The sequence below is a fragment of the Schistocerca americana genome, chromosome 4 (assembly GCF_021461395.2).
Source record: "Schistocerca americana isolate TAMUIC-IGC-003095 chromosome 4, iqSchAmer2.1, whole genome shotgun sequence".
NCBI classification, from domain to species: domain Eukaryota; kingdom Metazoa; phylum Arthropoda; class Insecta; order Orthoptera; family Acrididae; genus Schistocerca; species Schistocerca americana.
Genome location: NC_060122.1, coordinates 438,691,812 through 438,708,726, shown reverse-complemented (window position 1 = coordinate 438,708,726; position 16,915 = coordinate 438,691,812). Strand labels below are relative to the sequence as shown.

The following is a 16,915-nucleotide window of genomic DNA, read 5'->3' as shown; positions in this document are numbered from 1 at the left end:
TAGCTACATCAGGTGCATTTTTAGCATCTGTACTCAAGCCATAGGTTCATTGCCTTCGTTGTTGTCATCATCTTTCTCATTCTCATCATCTGTTTGAGTTACAGACCAGTGAGTTGGTCATCAGTTAATTCTGCTTCCATTGTGCAGTCAACATCAGCTGTACTGATTCACTCACTCATGTTGTGGTGGGGCGGGTTTGGCGGGACTCGTTTCGCGATTTATTTAATGTCCACCAACCTCAGTATAGTATCCATTCACCACCCGTTGCTCTGCATTCGTAGGTACTATGTGGACAATGAGAAAAGCAGCGTTGAAGAAAACCACTGTCCATACTTATGATTACAAAGTCCGTGTGACTCCAGTAACAAGATAAACCTGTAAATATCTATTAATAACGGACAAAGTGGGTGCTTCCTCCCTTCATTGAAAATGTTTGTTTTTAGGTACTGATGTTTTATTATGGTCCTTTTCATTTATTGTGTCTCCAAGCCCACATTTACGTTGGTAGTACATCTACTAATAGAAAAAAAAAAACAATTTTTTCAGCCTTCAGTTGCAAGGTAATTTTTACTCATTTACCTAGGTTTCGATTCCAGTAATGGAATCTTCTTCAGAACCCGTTTTCAGTATTTTATACACTATGTCCATATATCTGTTAGCTGCTTTACTTGCCTCGGCAGGTACAAATTTACAAATCTTTAACATCATGCAGCGCGTCAGCAACTGTATATGTATAGAAAATAAACAATTTTTTCAGCCTTCAGTTGCAAGGTAATTTTTACTCGTTTACCTAGTTTTCAATTCCAGTAATGGAATCTTCCTCAGAACCTATTTTCAGTATTTTATACACTATGTCCATATATCTGTTAGCTGCATTAGCTGTTTATTTTCTATACATATACAGTTGCTGACGCGCTGCATGATGTTAAAGATTTGTAAATTTGTACCTGCCAAGGCAAGTAAAGCAGCTAACAGATATATGGACATAGTGTATAAAATACTGAAAACGGGTCCTGAAGAAGATTCCATTACTGGAATCGAAACCTAGGTAAACGAGTAAAAATTACCTTGCAACTGAAGGCTGAAAAAATTGTTTAGTTTCTATACATATACAGTTGCTGACACGCTGCATGATGTTAAAGATTTGTAAATCATCTACAAATAGTTCGTGCAGCTTATATCACACGTAAGACAGCCAGAAATGTGCTAAGTCCAACCTGAAATATTACAAGGTTCACACAGGAAGCACACTGTTACATATTGAGTTCACATTCTGTCCTTTTCAGTGGATTCTTCAAAAGAAGATGCTCGCCAAAATGTTCTGTACATGCATATGGAACACGCCACGCAGAATATTCACAAAGACCAATAGTTTCACACACAGTTTGTTCTGCAACCAACATTCCAAAACCTCTCACAACTTCACCGAAATGTCCGTAATTGCATATTCTAGCGTGGTGATATAAACCGAGCACGATTTAACCGTCATTTCTTCATCTTACAGATAATTTTTTCGGGCGCATTTAACATGACCTTCTTATCTGACAGCAAGTCCACAACTGACTGAATTCATTGCTCGCAGGGCATATAACTCATTCAATTACATGGGAAAGACTTCTCTCTCATTCATTAATCAAAATGATCATCCAATCAGATTATCCTTTCATGATCAATTTCGCGCGCAAACCGCTTTACTCCAGTCAACATTCACAGATGCATCTACGTCATTTCATATTACAAAATTTCACAAAATGTTCCACAAAACCAAACGAAACAAAAATCAAAAGAAAACTGTGCTTGAAATATACTTTAGAACTAAGTATCCTCTTACTATCTTTCTGGCTGCCTTAGTACAAAAGCAAAAACTCTTAGACATACATCATCCACCAGTTAGGGGGATTATCCATTTTCAGGACATCCTGGTTGTGTAACACTTGCTAGTTACAGATGGTGTAATACATTATAAAATTGAAATTTGACGTATGTCCCCACATTTACACTCACATTCACTCTCATCTACTCTCACCCTAACACAAAATATACGAGGGCTATTCGGAAAGTAAGGTCCGATCGGTCGCGAAATGGAAACGACTATGACAATCCGATAAAGCTTTGCACAGATGTGTTGGGTAGTGTCTCTAGTATAACCCCAGTTACCATCACGTCGCTCTTCCCATTTCTGAGCTCGCAGTGAGTGCGTAAAGATGTCTAGAAAATAGTGTCTGCCGCCAAGTACGAGGGCCTGGTGAGAAATTTCGCCTGAAGCTATGCAGCTAACATTACATAACTGTCGTGCTGTTTCTTCTTCAAGACCATTCTCCGCCGCATTATGCAGGGGCAATGAAGATGCTCCTGCATCGTTTTCAATTGGAAATGTTTGACTACCCACAATACAGCCCGTAATTGTCTTCCTCTGAGTTTCATCTCTGCTCACATGAACCGCTGGCTATGAAGACAACATTTTGGCACAAGACAACGAGCCGTAGGCCAGCGTAGAGAATTGGCGGAAAGCACTGGCGGCTGCCTTCTATAGGGAGGGTATTGGAAAGTTGGTACAACGCTACGATACACTTCTAAGTCGGATCGGCGACTATGGAGATAAGTAGCTGCAAGGTGTATCTAACTGTTGCAAATAAAACATTTTAGATTTTTACCGTGGTTTCCATTTCCCGACCTATCGGACCTTACTTTCCGAATAGCCCTCGTAAATATCAACTTTTAAACTATTATTTTCTGTACGAAAGCAAAATTACTAAAAGTTTAGAATTAAAATTCTTTAAAAATAACTTGTATGCACTGAGAGTGCTGTTAGTATTTTCAAATGACAAAGAAACTTAAACTGTCATGATTCCTATCTGAATTTACTTTACTAAGTGTTGGTTAAGTACTTTTTTAATAGGTTTTTTTGTGTTTTCAAAACTATTAAAGTTATCCGCATGAAAATTTTACACACTGTTCTTCTAAATTATAAAAGTTCTTATACCAAATTTGAAAACAAACAGATCATATTTGTCACAGTTATTTAGTTTCTTAGGTGAGATGAATAAGTGATCTTAGTACAATCCACACAGAGCAGTTCTCACGGTCCGCACACCGCGACAGATGGCATTATGATGCCAGCAGCCAACTACACAATGGCCGGGGCTGGAGGCTTCATTGCCAGTCTCAAATACAGCTTGACCTAACGGAATAAAACTTACTGCAAAACGCTGCAGCCGTGCAAATAGCTATGACGTTACGACATCACTGGGCTTAATGTCCGGTTATAAAGACAGCATATTGTATTTACTTTTAGTTGGTGTCATAATTTAGTTTTAAACACTTTAATACGTAAGAAGAACACAGTCACTAATTTACAAAACAAATACGTGCACAAGAACACTTATAGATCAAGTTAGAAAAAAGTTATTTCATACTAAAAGTGATCAAACTGTCGCACTAGCAACAGTAAACTGCCTGCTGGTCCATTCGTGGACGATGAATCATCGACAAGTCCAGTCCTGACTGTAACAATGGTCTGTGTAGGTAAACAAACACCAGAAATGGGATGGTTGGACTAAGCGGGAAGTTGGACCATCCCAGGTTGGATTTGGGAGGTTCCACTGTACATACTGAAATCTGCACGGATAGGCATGGAATTTATAACCATTTACCCATCAGTTTCCAATTTAGAGCGAAAATGAGTAGTTTTCTCATCACGTGCTTCAGGCTTGGCAATCTGCCAGACAATTTTGGATTTGTTTATGGCATATGAGATGAATTGTCAGTTGTTACCAGTTGTTTTGCCTTTTTAATGACAGTCAAATATTATTTTGTATTTCTTTACATACCTGAGAAGCTCCGCATGATGGTTGCTCTTTGATTCCATAATGTCTTCGGTTTTCCCTGAGTTTGTTGTACTGAATTTTTCCATACTGTTATGAAGGGAAGATATTCATTGAATATACATATGAATTCGGATACAAAAGTGTTGTAGTTAGTGTTTGCCGAATGACCAAGAAGTTCCCTCCAGCTTTGAGACAAATATCATCATTTCATTGATTAAATGTCCTGACTCTTGTTTGTGAACAGGTTTTATTTAAATTTAGCAATAAGACCAAAAGGACTGAATTATTAAATATCCCCAAATCTAAAAGGAAGTTTGCTGTTGTGTCATAGTTCATATTGCTTACTACATTATCTATACATGCTGCTGTAGATTCTGTTACTCCAGTGTATTTAGTACTGGGCCATTTGTAGATAAGAAACCCTTCAAAGAAACAGAAAATCTGTTCTCAGCACTTGTATCTGTGTTGAAGTTAGCACAAATAATTATCTTTTTATACAATTTTCTGTCTGCAACCTACTAACCAGAGATATAATGTATACTACTAAATAATAAGCCCTTTGTGTGTGTGTGTGTGTGTGTGTGTGTGTGTGTGTGTGATCTTATCATACTGATATCGTCACTTTGAAGCTAGTGTTCATTGAAACATATAACTTAACAGAATTTGTGTTCTCCAGAAATACTCCCAGTTCGTATAGCTTGTTCACACTTTTGTTGATAGGCTACCTATGTTTAGGTGCATTATGGAGTAATTTTTATGAGCTAAATCAACAAAAAATCTTTACATTGGTCAACATTTCAGGTATGTGCCTTGATTTGTATTTCTTCATTGCATTCCCATGTTATTTTGTTTCTTTTGGAGCAAATTCCATTTGAATTGGTCCACTTTATTAGCTTCCCTATGGAGGAGTGCCCAGCACAGTAATGGATTTATTTCTGCTTTTGTTAATGAGAGATATCTTGTCAAGAGCTCTACTTACAGTAGAAGTTATCGCCCTTTTGCGACATTTGTTTATATGCATATAGTCGAACAGTTTCTGTCATAATTGCTAATTTTTAACAACTGAAAAGAACAGACACTGTTTTATCTCAAATTAGTTGGTCTGATTTCATTGTTTAAACACAACCAGTCTCGTAGGTAGTACTTTAGAGGCAAAGCCATCACAAATATATAGTTGAATGTCATAGTTGATTGTCATAGTATTGCACCCCAAATTCTGCCTGAGAATAAATCAGTTAGTTGATGGGGCTGCTTTCCAAATACACTGACATGTTTGTAAATTCAACCTATCCACAAAAGGGACAGATAAGATGAGCAGTATCAATATTATCAATTTTTTCTCACATATTTGAGGAAACATTGCGCGATCAGGTAGAAAAGTATAACAAAACTCGTAAGTATTTAGGAAGGGGCCAAGAATTTTGTATGCTATTACAGAACTAACCATTAAAGTGAACAATTTTTTTGATAAAGACACTGGGCTTTGTTTATATAGATGCAATTAGCACTTCTCATGGAAACAACACAACGCTTTCTTGTGTGATCAGAGCATTCGTCATTAACACTAACAGTAACACTGTCAAAATTTGCTGTAGGTTTTACAATGCCAGAAACACAAACCCTGTTGTTAACCTAGTTCATCAATAATTTTGATATGTTGAGTGTATGACTGTTGCCAAATAGTTTCACCTTCTTCTTCTGTAGTCATTTTTCCACTGCTGAAAAGGTGTTTGTCATACATTTAGCATATGCCTTTGAAAAACAGTGTTATGGACCAAGGACAAGGTCATACCGTATGCTTATATACTAGTGTGAGTACAAGAGAATATAGATATTGATAGCTAATTAAAAGATTAAATGAAAATATGTATAATGAATACTTTTCTCTCACTTCTACTAAATGCACGCATCAAAAAGTTACATACTTGCTCTTTTATTAACTTTTTTTTTGGAAAAGAGGAAGTATTACAATAATGATATAAGAAGATTTTACTTACCTTGGAGACATTTTGCTGGGTGGGAACCATGCACCCCCATAATTGTTGTTAATGGTGTCCTTTAGAGGTCCCAAATTTTATATCTTCAACCCCAAATGCTAATATTTGAGTTGTTGCAGCATATTTCTAATTGAAAGCTAAACAGAGACTTGATGTGACACTGTTTATGGGTCCTATTTAAAGACTCATGTGTGGCATGTTTTACTAAAGATTAAAATACAGAATTACTAAATTTCCACCAATAACGCAAAAGACACTAAGAGAGCAAAACCTTTACATAGTTGTGATGAAGTCATTGTGCCTAAGTAATGGCTATGTATTTAGTAAAACGCTATAGAACAAGGTCCCTCTTTTATGTGCAGAATTTTGGGTGTTTAAAATTTTTAGACGGGTTTATTTAGAAAACACAGTTGAGATATTTTCTTGGCTGACATGTTTTCTTAGCTACATTATACATTTTTGGATTCAAAAAATACAGAGCTGCAGAATGGTAAGGCTGGAATTTTGACTAGATTACATTCTGGAACTCTTACAACAATAATTTTCAATAAATATTTCCTAAATTACATAATGAGGACAAAATTTTTGTTGCAAAGAAGAAAATGAGGCCTTTCAATTGAAGTATGTCAGTCCTAAAAAAGTTATTAGTGGTGTCAAAATTTTATGAGGGGGGCGTGATTTTCCCAAATCTAAACTTTGTAGTACCTTCTTAAATAACCTATAATTTCTAAGCTTGTTAGAGATTTTGTTTAAATCACTTTCATGGCTGTACCTATTTTATGTCAGACAGAGTTGTTTATTTTCAGTACAAGGCTGCAGTCAATAAGTGCTTTTTGGATCACAGTTCCTGTGCAGTGAATAAGGATTTTTATATTGTTGTTTATGGGCCTTTATATACTATTGTCAGAACAACTTTATTTTATAGTAATAAATTATAAGACTAAATTGTAACCAATACTTACCTTCAGGAACTATACTGTGTAATAACATTCAGGAAGTGTACTGTGTAGTAGTGCCAATAAACACACATAAAAATGGAGCTGAAACACCACCTAGCCTTTGGAGCTTGTAGTTCCCATGTTTGTGACAAGAGAGAGATAAATTGGGGAACATTAAAAAGGAACAACAGGTCACTCCACACAAAGATAAGTGGGTTCCACCTGTAGTGAGGATGAGGTAGATAAAGAAAAGATCTTCCCTTTTAACCTTCAAGAAAAGATCTTCCCTTTTAACCTTCCTCAACCTACTTCTCTCTGAGGAAGGAACTGTTAGTTCAAAAGGCTATGTAATGTCACTTTTTCTGTTGTGGATGTGTCTCGGCAACACTACACATTTTGACCCTGAAGGTAAGTACTTTCCAGCAATTCTATCACATAATTTATTCTTTTCCTTGATAAAATTATTTTATAGTTATCAACACAATCCGACTGATTACATTACAAATGGGATTTAATATCAGACAAAATAAAGTCATTCCACCCCATCTCTGTGGTGGCTACCACTAAACTAATTTGCACTTAAAATGATGGGATAGCTGGTTTGAGTCCTGATTGTGGATGAGATGTCATTACCAGAATGGTTTAGAAACAGGCAAAGCACATGGTTCAAACGCAGTAATGTGACCACCACCTGTGTTCAGTGTCATCATGCAATAACCACTCTTGGTCAGCAGGTGGCACAGTTAGCAGTGGAGGTATGTAAAGTGTATCATGTGGATGTGCAAATCAGTGTCATTATTGTAATGTGGAAATAGAGTGATTTGTCTTATGTCCAAAAGCACATGATCATTGGATTTCAGGCCAAAGGTGGAAGCATTTCCAGAATGGCTAAGTTTGTAATCTGTTTGCTTGCCACCACAGTTAAATTATACCATGCGTGGCAAAATGGCAGTATCCGAAACTGATTCCGAGGCAACTGTGGTGTGCAGTAGACTATAGGTGACAGGGGTGAACAATGACTGCAGAGAGTGTACAGGGAAATAGATGTCCAGCTGCTAAGGAACTGACCACCCAGATGAACCAAGGGCTACCAACAGTGTCTCCTCAATGACCATTCAGTGAATGTTGCTGCGCCTCCACAGCAGGTGCCGGGTTTACGCACTCATGCTGACTGCTGTTCATCAGTGAAGAAGGCAGAATTTGCATGCCAGTACCACAGTCGTACATCCACTGGGCAGCAACAGGTGGCCTTTTCAGATGAATCACATTTTACGCCATTGGACACATGACCATTGGCTCTTACGGCATGGACCATCTGAAAGAAAACACCCTGCAACAAGCGTCATAAGGCTCTAGGCTAGAGGGCATATCATGGGTGATCTCGTCAATTTGGAAGACACAATGGATCAACACAAGTATGCTTCTATCCTTGGGGGGGGCTATGTCCACCTTTACATGCAGTTTGTTTTTCCTCAACATGATGGCATGTACTGGATGAACAGTGTAACATGTCACACAGTTCAGTGTACATGTCTGGCTCAAAGAGCACCAAGACCTTATTGAAACACCTCCTGCATGTCTTGCAGCAGTCCGCACTGCAAAAAGTGGTTCTTTGGGCTTTTGGCAGGTGGCCACATTAATGTGACTGGATAGTTCTTGGTTAAATTTCAGTCCTTCCTGGAATATCCTGAATAGTAAGTGAATGGAATATTATTGATAGAGAATTGGCAATCAAATAGATATGTCTTAGCAATCCTGTTGGCATTCTGAAAGAGGAGCAGAATATATACTAGCAATGGGTATCACTAGCTCTTATTTTCACTCCCTTATTGATTCACAAAAGTGCAGGCATGTCACTACATTTCACATGATTCACTCTGGATTACTCATTATTAGTTGCTCACCAGACATGCCAGTAAGTCAGTCCAGAGGAATAATCCATTTCCACTGAAACTGTAGTACAAGTGCTCTTCAATCTTGCTGTGAATATGGGGTCATGGTTGAAGTCCTTATACAATGTTTCTGCTTTCTCCCATTGCTCATAACTACTGGTGTACTTATGTCCATGATACATATTTTGACATTTTATATTTATTTAGTTGACAGAGGGGAAAATGGCATTTTTTTTTTAATTTAAAAAGAAGTAGCAATAGTGCATGTATATGAATTATTTTTCAGGTGCTGATATTGCAAATGTGTGTAATGAGGCTGCACTCCATGCAGCTCGAAGCAAACAAAAATGTGTCACAGGGTCTGACTTGGAATATGCTGTTGAGAGACTTGTTGGTGGCACAGAGAAACGTACAAGTGTGATGTCTCCAGCAGAGAAGCGAACTGTCGCCTATCATGAAGCAGGACATGCTATAGTAGGCTGGATGTTGCCACACACTGATGCACTGCTTAAGGTCACCATTGTACCAAGAACCTCCTTAGCATTGGGATTTGCACAGTATACTCCCACTGAGCAGCGATTGTACTCGCAGGAGGAAGTTAGTAATTTTTTATTTTTTTGTAAGTACATTATCACCTATTACGTCTCAGTTTTGATAAAGCATTGAACAGGACTTACAACTGTTACAATGACATGACAGTATGTCAGCATTGTCTGATGCAAGGCAAACAATGTTACCTGATATAATCACTCTTGATAGTACAGTATTATCAGTATTATAAAACACTGATAGTTAATTTACATATTTCGGAATTTTTACAACTTGAATCCATTTTGTGTAGCTGGAGAAGTAAACGTTTAATATGTTGCTACATATATGTTGTAATCTCATCCAGGATCTTGATTTGTGCAGGTCTTTTTCTGCACACTCTTTGAATAAGTTACTAGTGAACCCACATTTTCTGCTAATGTCCTGTTGCACTTGTTGTAGATAGCTAATGCATTTGAATATGTCAGATGTATTCATATTTGAGAAAACAGTGGTTGAAATCCATGTCTGCTCATCTAGACTTAGATTTTCCATGGTTTCTCTACTATGCTTAAGTCAAATGCTGAAATGGTTCCTTTGTAAAGGACACGGCCAATTTCCTTTACCATCCTTCCCCAATCCAAACTTATGGTCCATCTATACCATCCTCAACCTCAAAGGAATGTTGAAACATACTCTTCTGTATTTTCTTTGAATGTGTCTCTTAGGATGTGAAGCGGAGGATGGCTGGTGATTCACAAAATAGCGAAATTGCTAATCAGTGTGCAGGTGTATTTTATCACAAACAGTCAATCTGATTTAGGTGCTTAGCATAGGATACTGTCTACAGCAGAGCCTGAACAATTACTACATCTCCAACAAAGAACTGAAAAGTGACTGACCCCACCACACTGCTTTTACGGTTTGTAATATATAAAGGATATTTTGCAGCACATAAATCTTTTGTTATTCCATCAAATTAAGTTTATGGTTCTTTCAGCTCTCCAGAGCAAATAATGTGAAATACCTTATGTTCAACCTGAAGACTGTTTGGATGCAGCTGTGCAGCTAATCTTTCCTGTTCAGGCCCCTTCACCTCTGCTTAACTGTTGCAACCTACACCCATAATCTTCTCCCTTACTTTGAAGGAAAAATTTAATGGCATGTCTGTAGCTGAAAAAGTATTTGTTTTGGAAATAAACTTTCCAAATTAGGACTGGTAACAGAAACTTGTTTCATTTGATAAGTTACAGTGGAGCCTAGGTAAACTTTTCACAGCTGCACTGTTTTTATTTTATTTATTTATCTTTAGTTTGGCTATGATCAGTGATGATGCTGGATTCTAGCCTGATGACTTAGTTGATGGCCAGGATGATTGCTTAAGAATGAGTTATGACCCAAAATTAATACCAGAGAAATCAAAGATAAGTAAAACAGAAGCAGTTTGGTGTAGAACATCTATTTCCAAAACAAAAATTTTCATGCACGTAAACCTTTTTCTGTAGTCAAGCCTTGGGCATGAATTTTCCATAGGCAGCTGCAAGGAGAAAAGTTTCACCAGTGTAGCACAAATACCATTACATTCCGCTTGCTACGGTACCTGTTGTGAAACACAAAAAATGGTTCATGTCTTAACAGTCAAAATAGACACAGAGTACTATTTGGCCATGGTTGTGAGTTTCGGCCATGATCAAGATGATCTTACCTGCCATAATCTAGGAATTACAGATGTTATTAGAGTTAAATTTGTGTATGCCACTATGAATTAGAGAGAGATAGTTACAGTAAATGCATTTACTAAAGTATGGCACAACTGTTCGTAAGAGTGTACTCTTTGCTGCTACACCGTATGATAATCAAAGCTCTGTGCCTTTACACAGATCCATAACTTAGAATTACTGTGTTTAAAAATAGATCAGAAAAATTAATTTCACTCCTTTTTGTACGGAAATTTGTTTTCGTTCAAAAGGTTATCTTGAAAAGAATTTTTTGGAACATTGCCTACAGTACAAACATTGCAACACATATCATCTTTGCTAATGTTGCTAAATTTTAAAAACCATGATGATTGTGACATGCTGGTTCTACAGACCTATTGTGATGTGGATCTGAGCTACTTGGATCTCGTCCAAGATGTGGAGGAGGCCCTGCCGGCGGCATTAGAATTAGAGAGCACTGGGTGCACCCAACTGCAAATTGTTGCTCATGTTGGCACCAATGACTCCTGCCGCCTGGGTTCAGAGTTCATCCTCAGTTCATACAGGCGGTTGACGGAGATGGTGAAGGCGGAAAGCCTCGTTCGTGGGGTGGAATCTAAGCTAACTATTTGTAGTGTCATTCCCAGAACCGATCGCGGTCCTCTGGTTTGGCTTAAACCAGAGGCGTGGACGATTCTCCGGAGATCTGGGGTGCAAACCACTATCGGGTGGAGAAATATAGGGCCCCCCTGAATAGGTCAGGTATGCACTATACACAGGAAGTGGCTACAAGGGTAGCGGAGTACCTGTGGAGTGCACATGTGGGTTTTTTAGGTTAGAGAATTCCCTCCCTAGGCCCGACAAGATGCCTCCTGAGACGCGACAAGGTAGCAGTAGGCAAAACGCAACAGGAAATGGCAATGTTAATGTGGTAATAGTGAACTGCAGGAGCATCTATAGAAAGGTCCCTGATCTGCTCCATTAATAAACGGTCACAATGCCCACATAGTACTAGGGACGGAAAGTTGGCTGTAATGAAATTCTAAACACAGATTGGAATGTAAACCGTAGAGACAGGTTGGACAGTGAAGGGGGAAGCGTGTTTATAGTGATAAGTGCAATATTATCGAAGGAAATTGACAGAGATCCGAAATGTGAAATAATTTGGGTGGAGGTCACTGTTAAAGCAGGCTCAAACATGGTAATTGGATGTCTCTATAGGCCCCCTGGCTCAGCAGCTGTTGGGGCAGAACACCTGAAGGAAAATTTGGAAAATATTTCGAGTAGATTTCCTGACCATGTTATAGTTCTGGGTGAAGATTTTAATTTACCAGATATAGACTGGGAGACTCAAATGTTTATAACGGGTGGCAGGGACAAAGAATCCAGTGAAACTTTTTTAAGTGCATTATCTGAAAACTACCTTGAGCAGTTAAACAGAGAACCGACTCATGGCGATAACATATTAGACCTTCTGGTGACAAACAGACCCGAACTATTTGAAACAGTTAACACAGAACAGGGAATCAGCGATCATAAAGTGGTTACAGCATCGGTGATTTCAGCCGAAATAGAAATATTAAAGAAGGTAGGAAGATTTTTCTGTTTAGCAAAAGTGACAAAAAGCAGATTTCATAGTACTGGACGGCTCAACACAAAATTTTATCTCAAGTACAGATAGTGTTGAGGATCAGTGGACAAAGTTCAAAACCATCGTACAATATGCATTAGATGAGTATGTGCCAAGCAAGATGATAAGAGATGGAAAAGAGCCATCATGGTACAACAACCAAGTTAGAAAACTACTACGGAAGCAAAGGGAACTTCACAGCATACATAAACATAGCCAAAGCCTTGCAGACAAACAAAAATTACACGAAGCGAAATGTAGTGTGAGGAGGGCTATGCGAGAGGCGTTCAACGAATTCGAAAGTAAAGTCTTATGTACTGACTTGGCAGAAAATCCTAAGAAATTTTGGTATTATGTCAAAGCGGTAGGTGGATCAAAGCAAAATGTCCAGACACACTGTGACCAAAATGGTACTGAAACAGAGGATGACAGACTAAAGGCCAAAATACTAAATGTCTTTTTCCAAAGCTGTTTAACAGAGGAAGATTGCACTGTAGTTCCTTCTCTAGACTGTCGCACAGATGACAAAATAGTAGATGACAGAGGGATAGAAAAACAATCAAAAGAGGAAAGGCTGCTGGACCTGATGGGATACCAGTTCGATTTTACACAGAGTATGCGAAGGAACTCGCCCCCCCTTCTTGCAGCGGTGTACCGTAGGTCTCTAGAAGAGCGTAGCGTTCCAAAAGATTGGAAAAGGGCACAGGTCATCCCCGTTTTCAAGAAGGTACGTCAAACAGATGTGCAGAACTATAGACCTTTATCTCTAACGTCGATCAGATCAGTTGTAGAATTTTGGAACACGTATTATGTTCGAGTATAATGACTTTTCTGGAGAATCGAAATCTACTCTGTAGGAATCCACATGGGTTTCGAAAAAGACGATCCTGTGAAACCGAGCTTGCGCTATTCGTCCACGAGACTCAGTGGGCCATAGACAAGGGTTCCCAGTTAGATGCCGTGTTTATAGACTTCAAGGCATTTGATACAGTTCCCCACAGTCATTTAATGAACAAAGTAATAGCATATGGACTATCAGACCAATTGTGTGATTGGATTGAACGCAGCATGTCATTCTCAAGGGAGAGAAGTCTTCCGGAGTAAGAGTGATTTCATGTGTGCCGTAGGGGAGTGTCTTAGGACTGTTGCGATTCACAATATATATAAATGATCTTGTGGGTAACATCGAAAGTTCACTGAGGCTTTTTGCGGATGAAGCTGTAGTATATCGAGAGGTTGTAACAATGGAAAATTCTACTGAAATGCAAGAGGATCTGCAATGAATTGACGCATGGTGCAGGGAATGGCAGTTGAATCTCAATGTAGACAAGTGTAATGTGCTGTGAATATATAGAAAGATCCTTTATCATTTAGCTACAATATAACAGGTCAGTAACTATAAGCAGTTAATTCCATAAATTATCTGGAAGTAGGCATTAGGAGTGATTTAAAATGTAATTACCATATAAAATTAATCGTCAGTAAAGCAGATGCCAGACTGAGATTCATTGGTAGAATCCTAAGGAAATGCAGTCTGAAAACAATGGAAGTAGGTTACAGTACACCTGTTCGCCCATTGCTTGAATACTGCTCACCGGTGTGGGATCTGTACCAGATAGGGTTGATAGAAGAAATAGAGAAGATCCAACAGAGAGCAGTGCGCTTCATTACATGATCATTTAGTAATCGCGAAAGCATTACAGAGATACAGATAAACACCAGTGGAAGACTCTGCAAGAGAGACGCTCAGTAGCTCGGTACGGGCTTTTGTTAAAGTTTCGAGAACATACCTTCACCTAGGAGTCAAGCAATATATTGCTCCCTCCTACATATATCTTGCAAAGAGACCATGAGGATAAAATCAGAGAGATTAGAGCCCACACAGAGGCATACTGACATCTTTCTTTCCATGAACAATACAAGAGTGGAATAGAAGGGAGAACTGATAGAGGTACTCAAGGTACCCTCCACCACACACCGTCAGGTGGCTTGCGGAGTATGGATGTAGATGTAGAAGACTTCATTTTCCATAGAATGGAGCTCCTCTCCATTGTCACCTTGATGTCCGAGCATTATAGAATCAATCTTTTCCTCAATGATAAATAGGTCACTGGGGAAAAACAGACCTGGCTCTTACATTCAGGCTGCCGAGATCTCCTGCTTTAACACCATAAGATTCCCCCCCCCTTCCCCCCCTTCCCCTTTCCCCCCCTCCCCCGTGTTGGGCCGTGGAAGCTGTAGCTTATGTTCCATCCCTACCAACAGTTCAGGCCAGCCTACAAAACCATATCACTGCTGTAGTGAAATCAGTAGCACATGAGATAATTCTTTACTTGTGAGATGAGTTTGGCTACCCCATAGATGTTTGCCATGCAGCAGGAGGTGACACAATGATATTTATGTCCCATATTTTTAAATTTTAAAAATTCCTACTTCAATTTGTATACAGATTATTCATATAAGTTTAATTAATATTAATTCCATATAAAAATAAATTTTATTTATTTTTATTTCCACTAATGCTATACTGAGAGGCTGTAGATAATGTCTCCGTGAATTGTAAAGTGATGCTCTTTCAGCTTCACAAGAAACCCACACTGGAATTTATGGATAGGAGGACACTCAAAAATGGTAGTGCATACAGTAACAGTTTTTCTTTTCTTTTCTGGGTGTTGTAATCGGATTTAAATTTAGTGTATGAGGTAGGATGTGATTGGATCTTGAAATTCAGGGCCTAATTTCACACATATCTTATTAAAAATAACTTCAGTTGACTCGGAACAGCAAGAGACCATATATAAATCTCAGTAATTAAAACTGTCTGAAACTGTCATTTATCAGTATACAAGAGAATGCTTTATTAAGAAAGTCAGTGTTATTTACATATTTGTTTTGCTACGTTTGTTAGCTACGTCTTAAATCAAATGAAGAGTCTCACACAGTAAAGAGCTCATAAAATGTTAATTAAACTTAAAACTGATAATTTTTGCTTTTGTTTACTGATTAAAATAATTCAAAGTAGCAAACCTACACTGTGACAAAACCTAATATTGGCCGTAATGTGGATTTTTCACAAACAAGCTCCGAAGAGCCAGGAAAGTACACTAGTCGCAATGGCAACCATCAGTATAATAAGAATACTTGAAAAACTGGAACCTGCCATATATGTGTTGCTGTCAGTTGTATAGAGCAACATTTTTAAGGAAATTTTGCTCAGTTCTTACTAAATTGTAAATCTATATTTAGTCTTACAAGCATATATGTTGATTGTAATCATTGATAGTTTTCCCATTTCTCTTCCTTTAAATTTAGTTACAGTTCTAGGGTTGCAGAAATTCAAGTACCATGTGTAAGTTAATTTTATGTTTCAGCTATTTGAACGGATGTGCATGGCATTGGGTGGCCGTGTTGCTGAATCTCTGACTTTTAACAAGATAACTACTGGTGCTCAAAATGACCTGCAAAAAGTTACGAAAATGGCGTATGCACAAGTGAAAATATATGGCATGAGCAATACAGTAGGGCTCATTTCTTTCCCAGAGGATGAATCGCGTGAAATTGGGCGTCGGCCGTATAGTAAAAGACTTGCTGCACTAATTGACGATGAAGTGAATAAGTTAGTGGCTCGTGCTTATAGCCGGACAGAACAGCTGCTGCTTGAGAATTCTGACAAACTGAAACAGGTGAGCTGTGGAATTATTTGTGATTACTGCAACATAATTTCTGATGGAGAATCCATATGTCAATTGCCTCTTTCTCATGTCTCATGCTTCAGAGATTAATCTTTACTAATCCCAATCTTAGCCCTTAAAACATGAAATGGAATTTTTTAAATATTGAATGTAAACATACAGGGGATTCAGGAAAAACAAATAAACTGAAATGAAATTAATTTATTAATTTTTGACTATGGAGAGAGAGAGAGAGAGAGAGAGAGAGAGAGAGAGAGAGAGAGAGAGCGGGGGGGGGGGGGGGGGGGCTGATAAGGTCTACATCCTCTAAGATGTTTGCACTACAGGTGTGCAAAATGAACTTTGTACTAATCAAATTTGCTCAAAATTCTGCTTATCTCAACCAGCTGTACAAATTCCATAACACACGGGATATCTCAAACTGATTCTGGAAGAGGACTTACAACTTAATAACAGCTTCCTCGCCTATAGCAGAATGACAGGTGGCACATGCAGCAGAAAACAGTTTTCACTAGCTTTCAAGCTCTCTGGCTCTTCTTCTGGGAGAAAGTACACATGTACACACATCAGTCAACCAAACACAAGCTACCACGATTCTGTGCCACACATCAGTCTGCTGTATGTGACTGGTTGCCTTCCTGTCATTTTATGTTGTGTACCATCCAGAAATTTCCATTCTTGCTAATAACATACTAAGATTTACAGGCTTCATTT

The 16,915-nt window shown here is 38.4% G+C and overlaps 1 protein-coding gene across 1 annotated transcript in view; it reads left to right on the top strand.

Annotated features, from left to right (window-relative positions):
• The window catches only part of LOC124613007 (paraplegin), an 88,603-nt gene that overhangs the window by 62,065 nt on the left and 9,623 nt on the right, over positions 1 to 16,915 (top strand). Inside the window, exons 9-10 of the mRNA XM_047141561.1 lie at positions 8,941 to 9,251; positions 15,881 to 16,192. Of these exons, the coding sequence (XP_046997517.1) occupies positions 8,941 to 9,251; positions 15,881 to 16,192 (623 nt within the window). The remainder of the gene's footprint in view (positions 1 to 8,940; positions 9,252 to 15,880; positions 16,193 to 16,915) is intronic.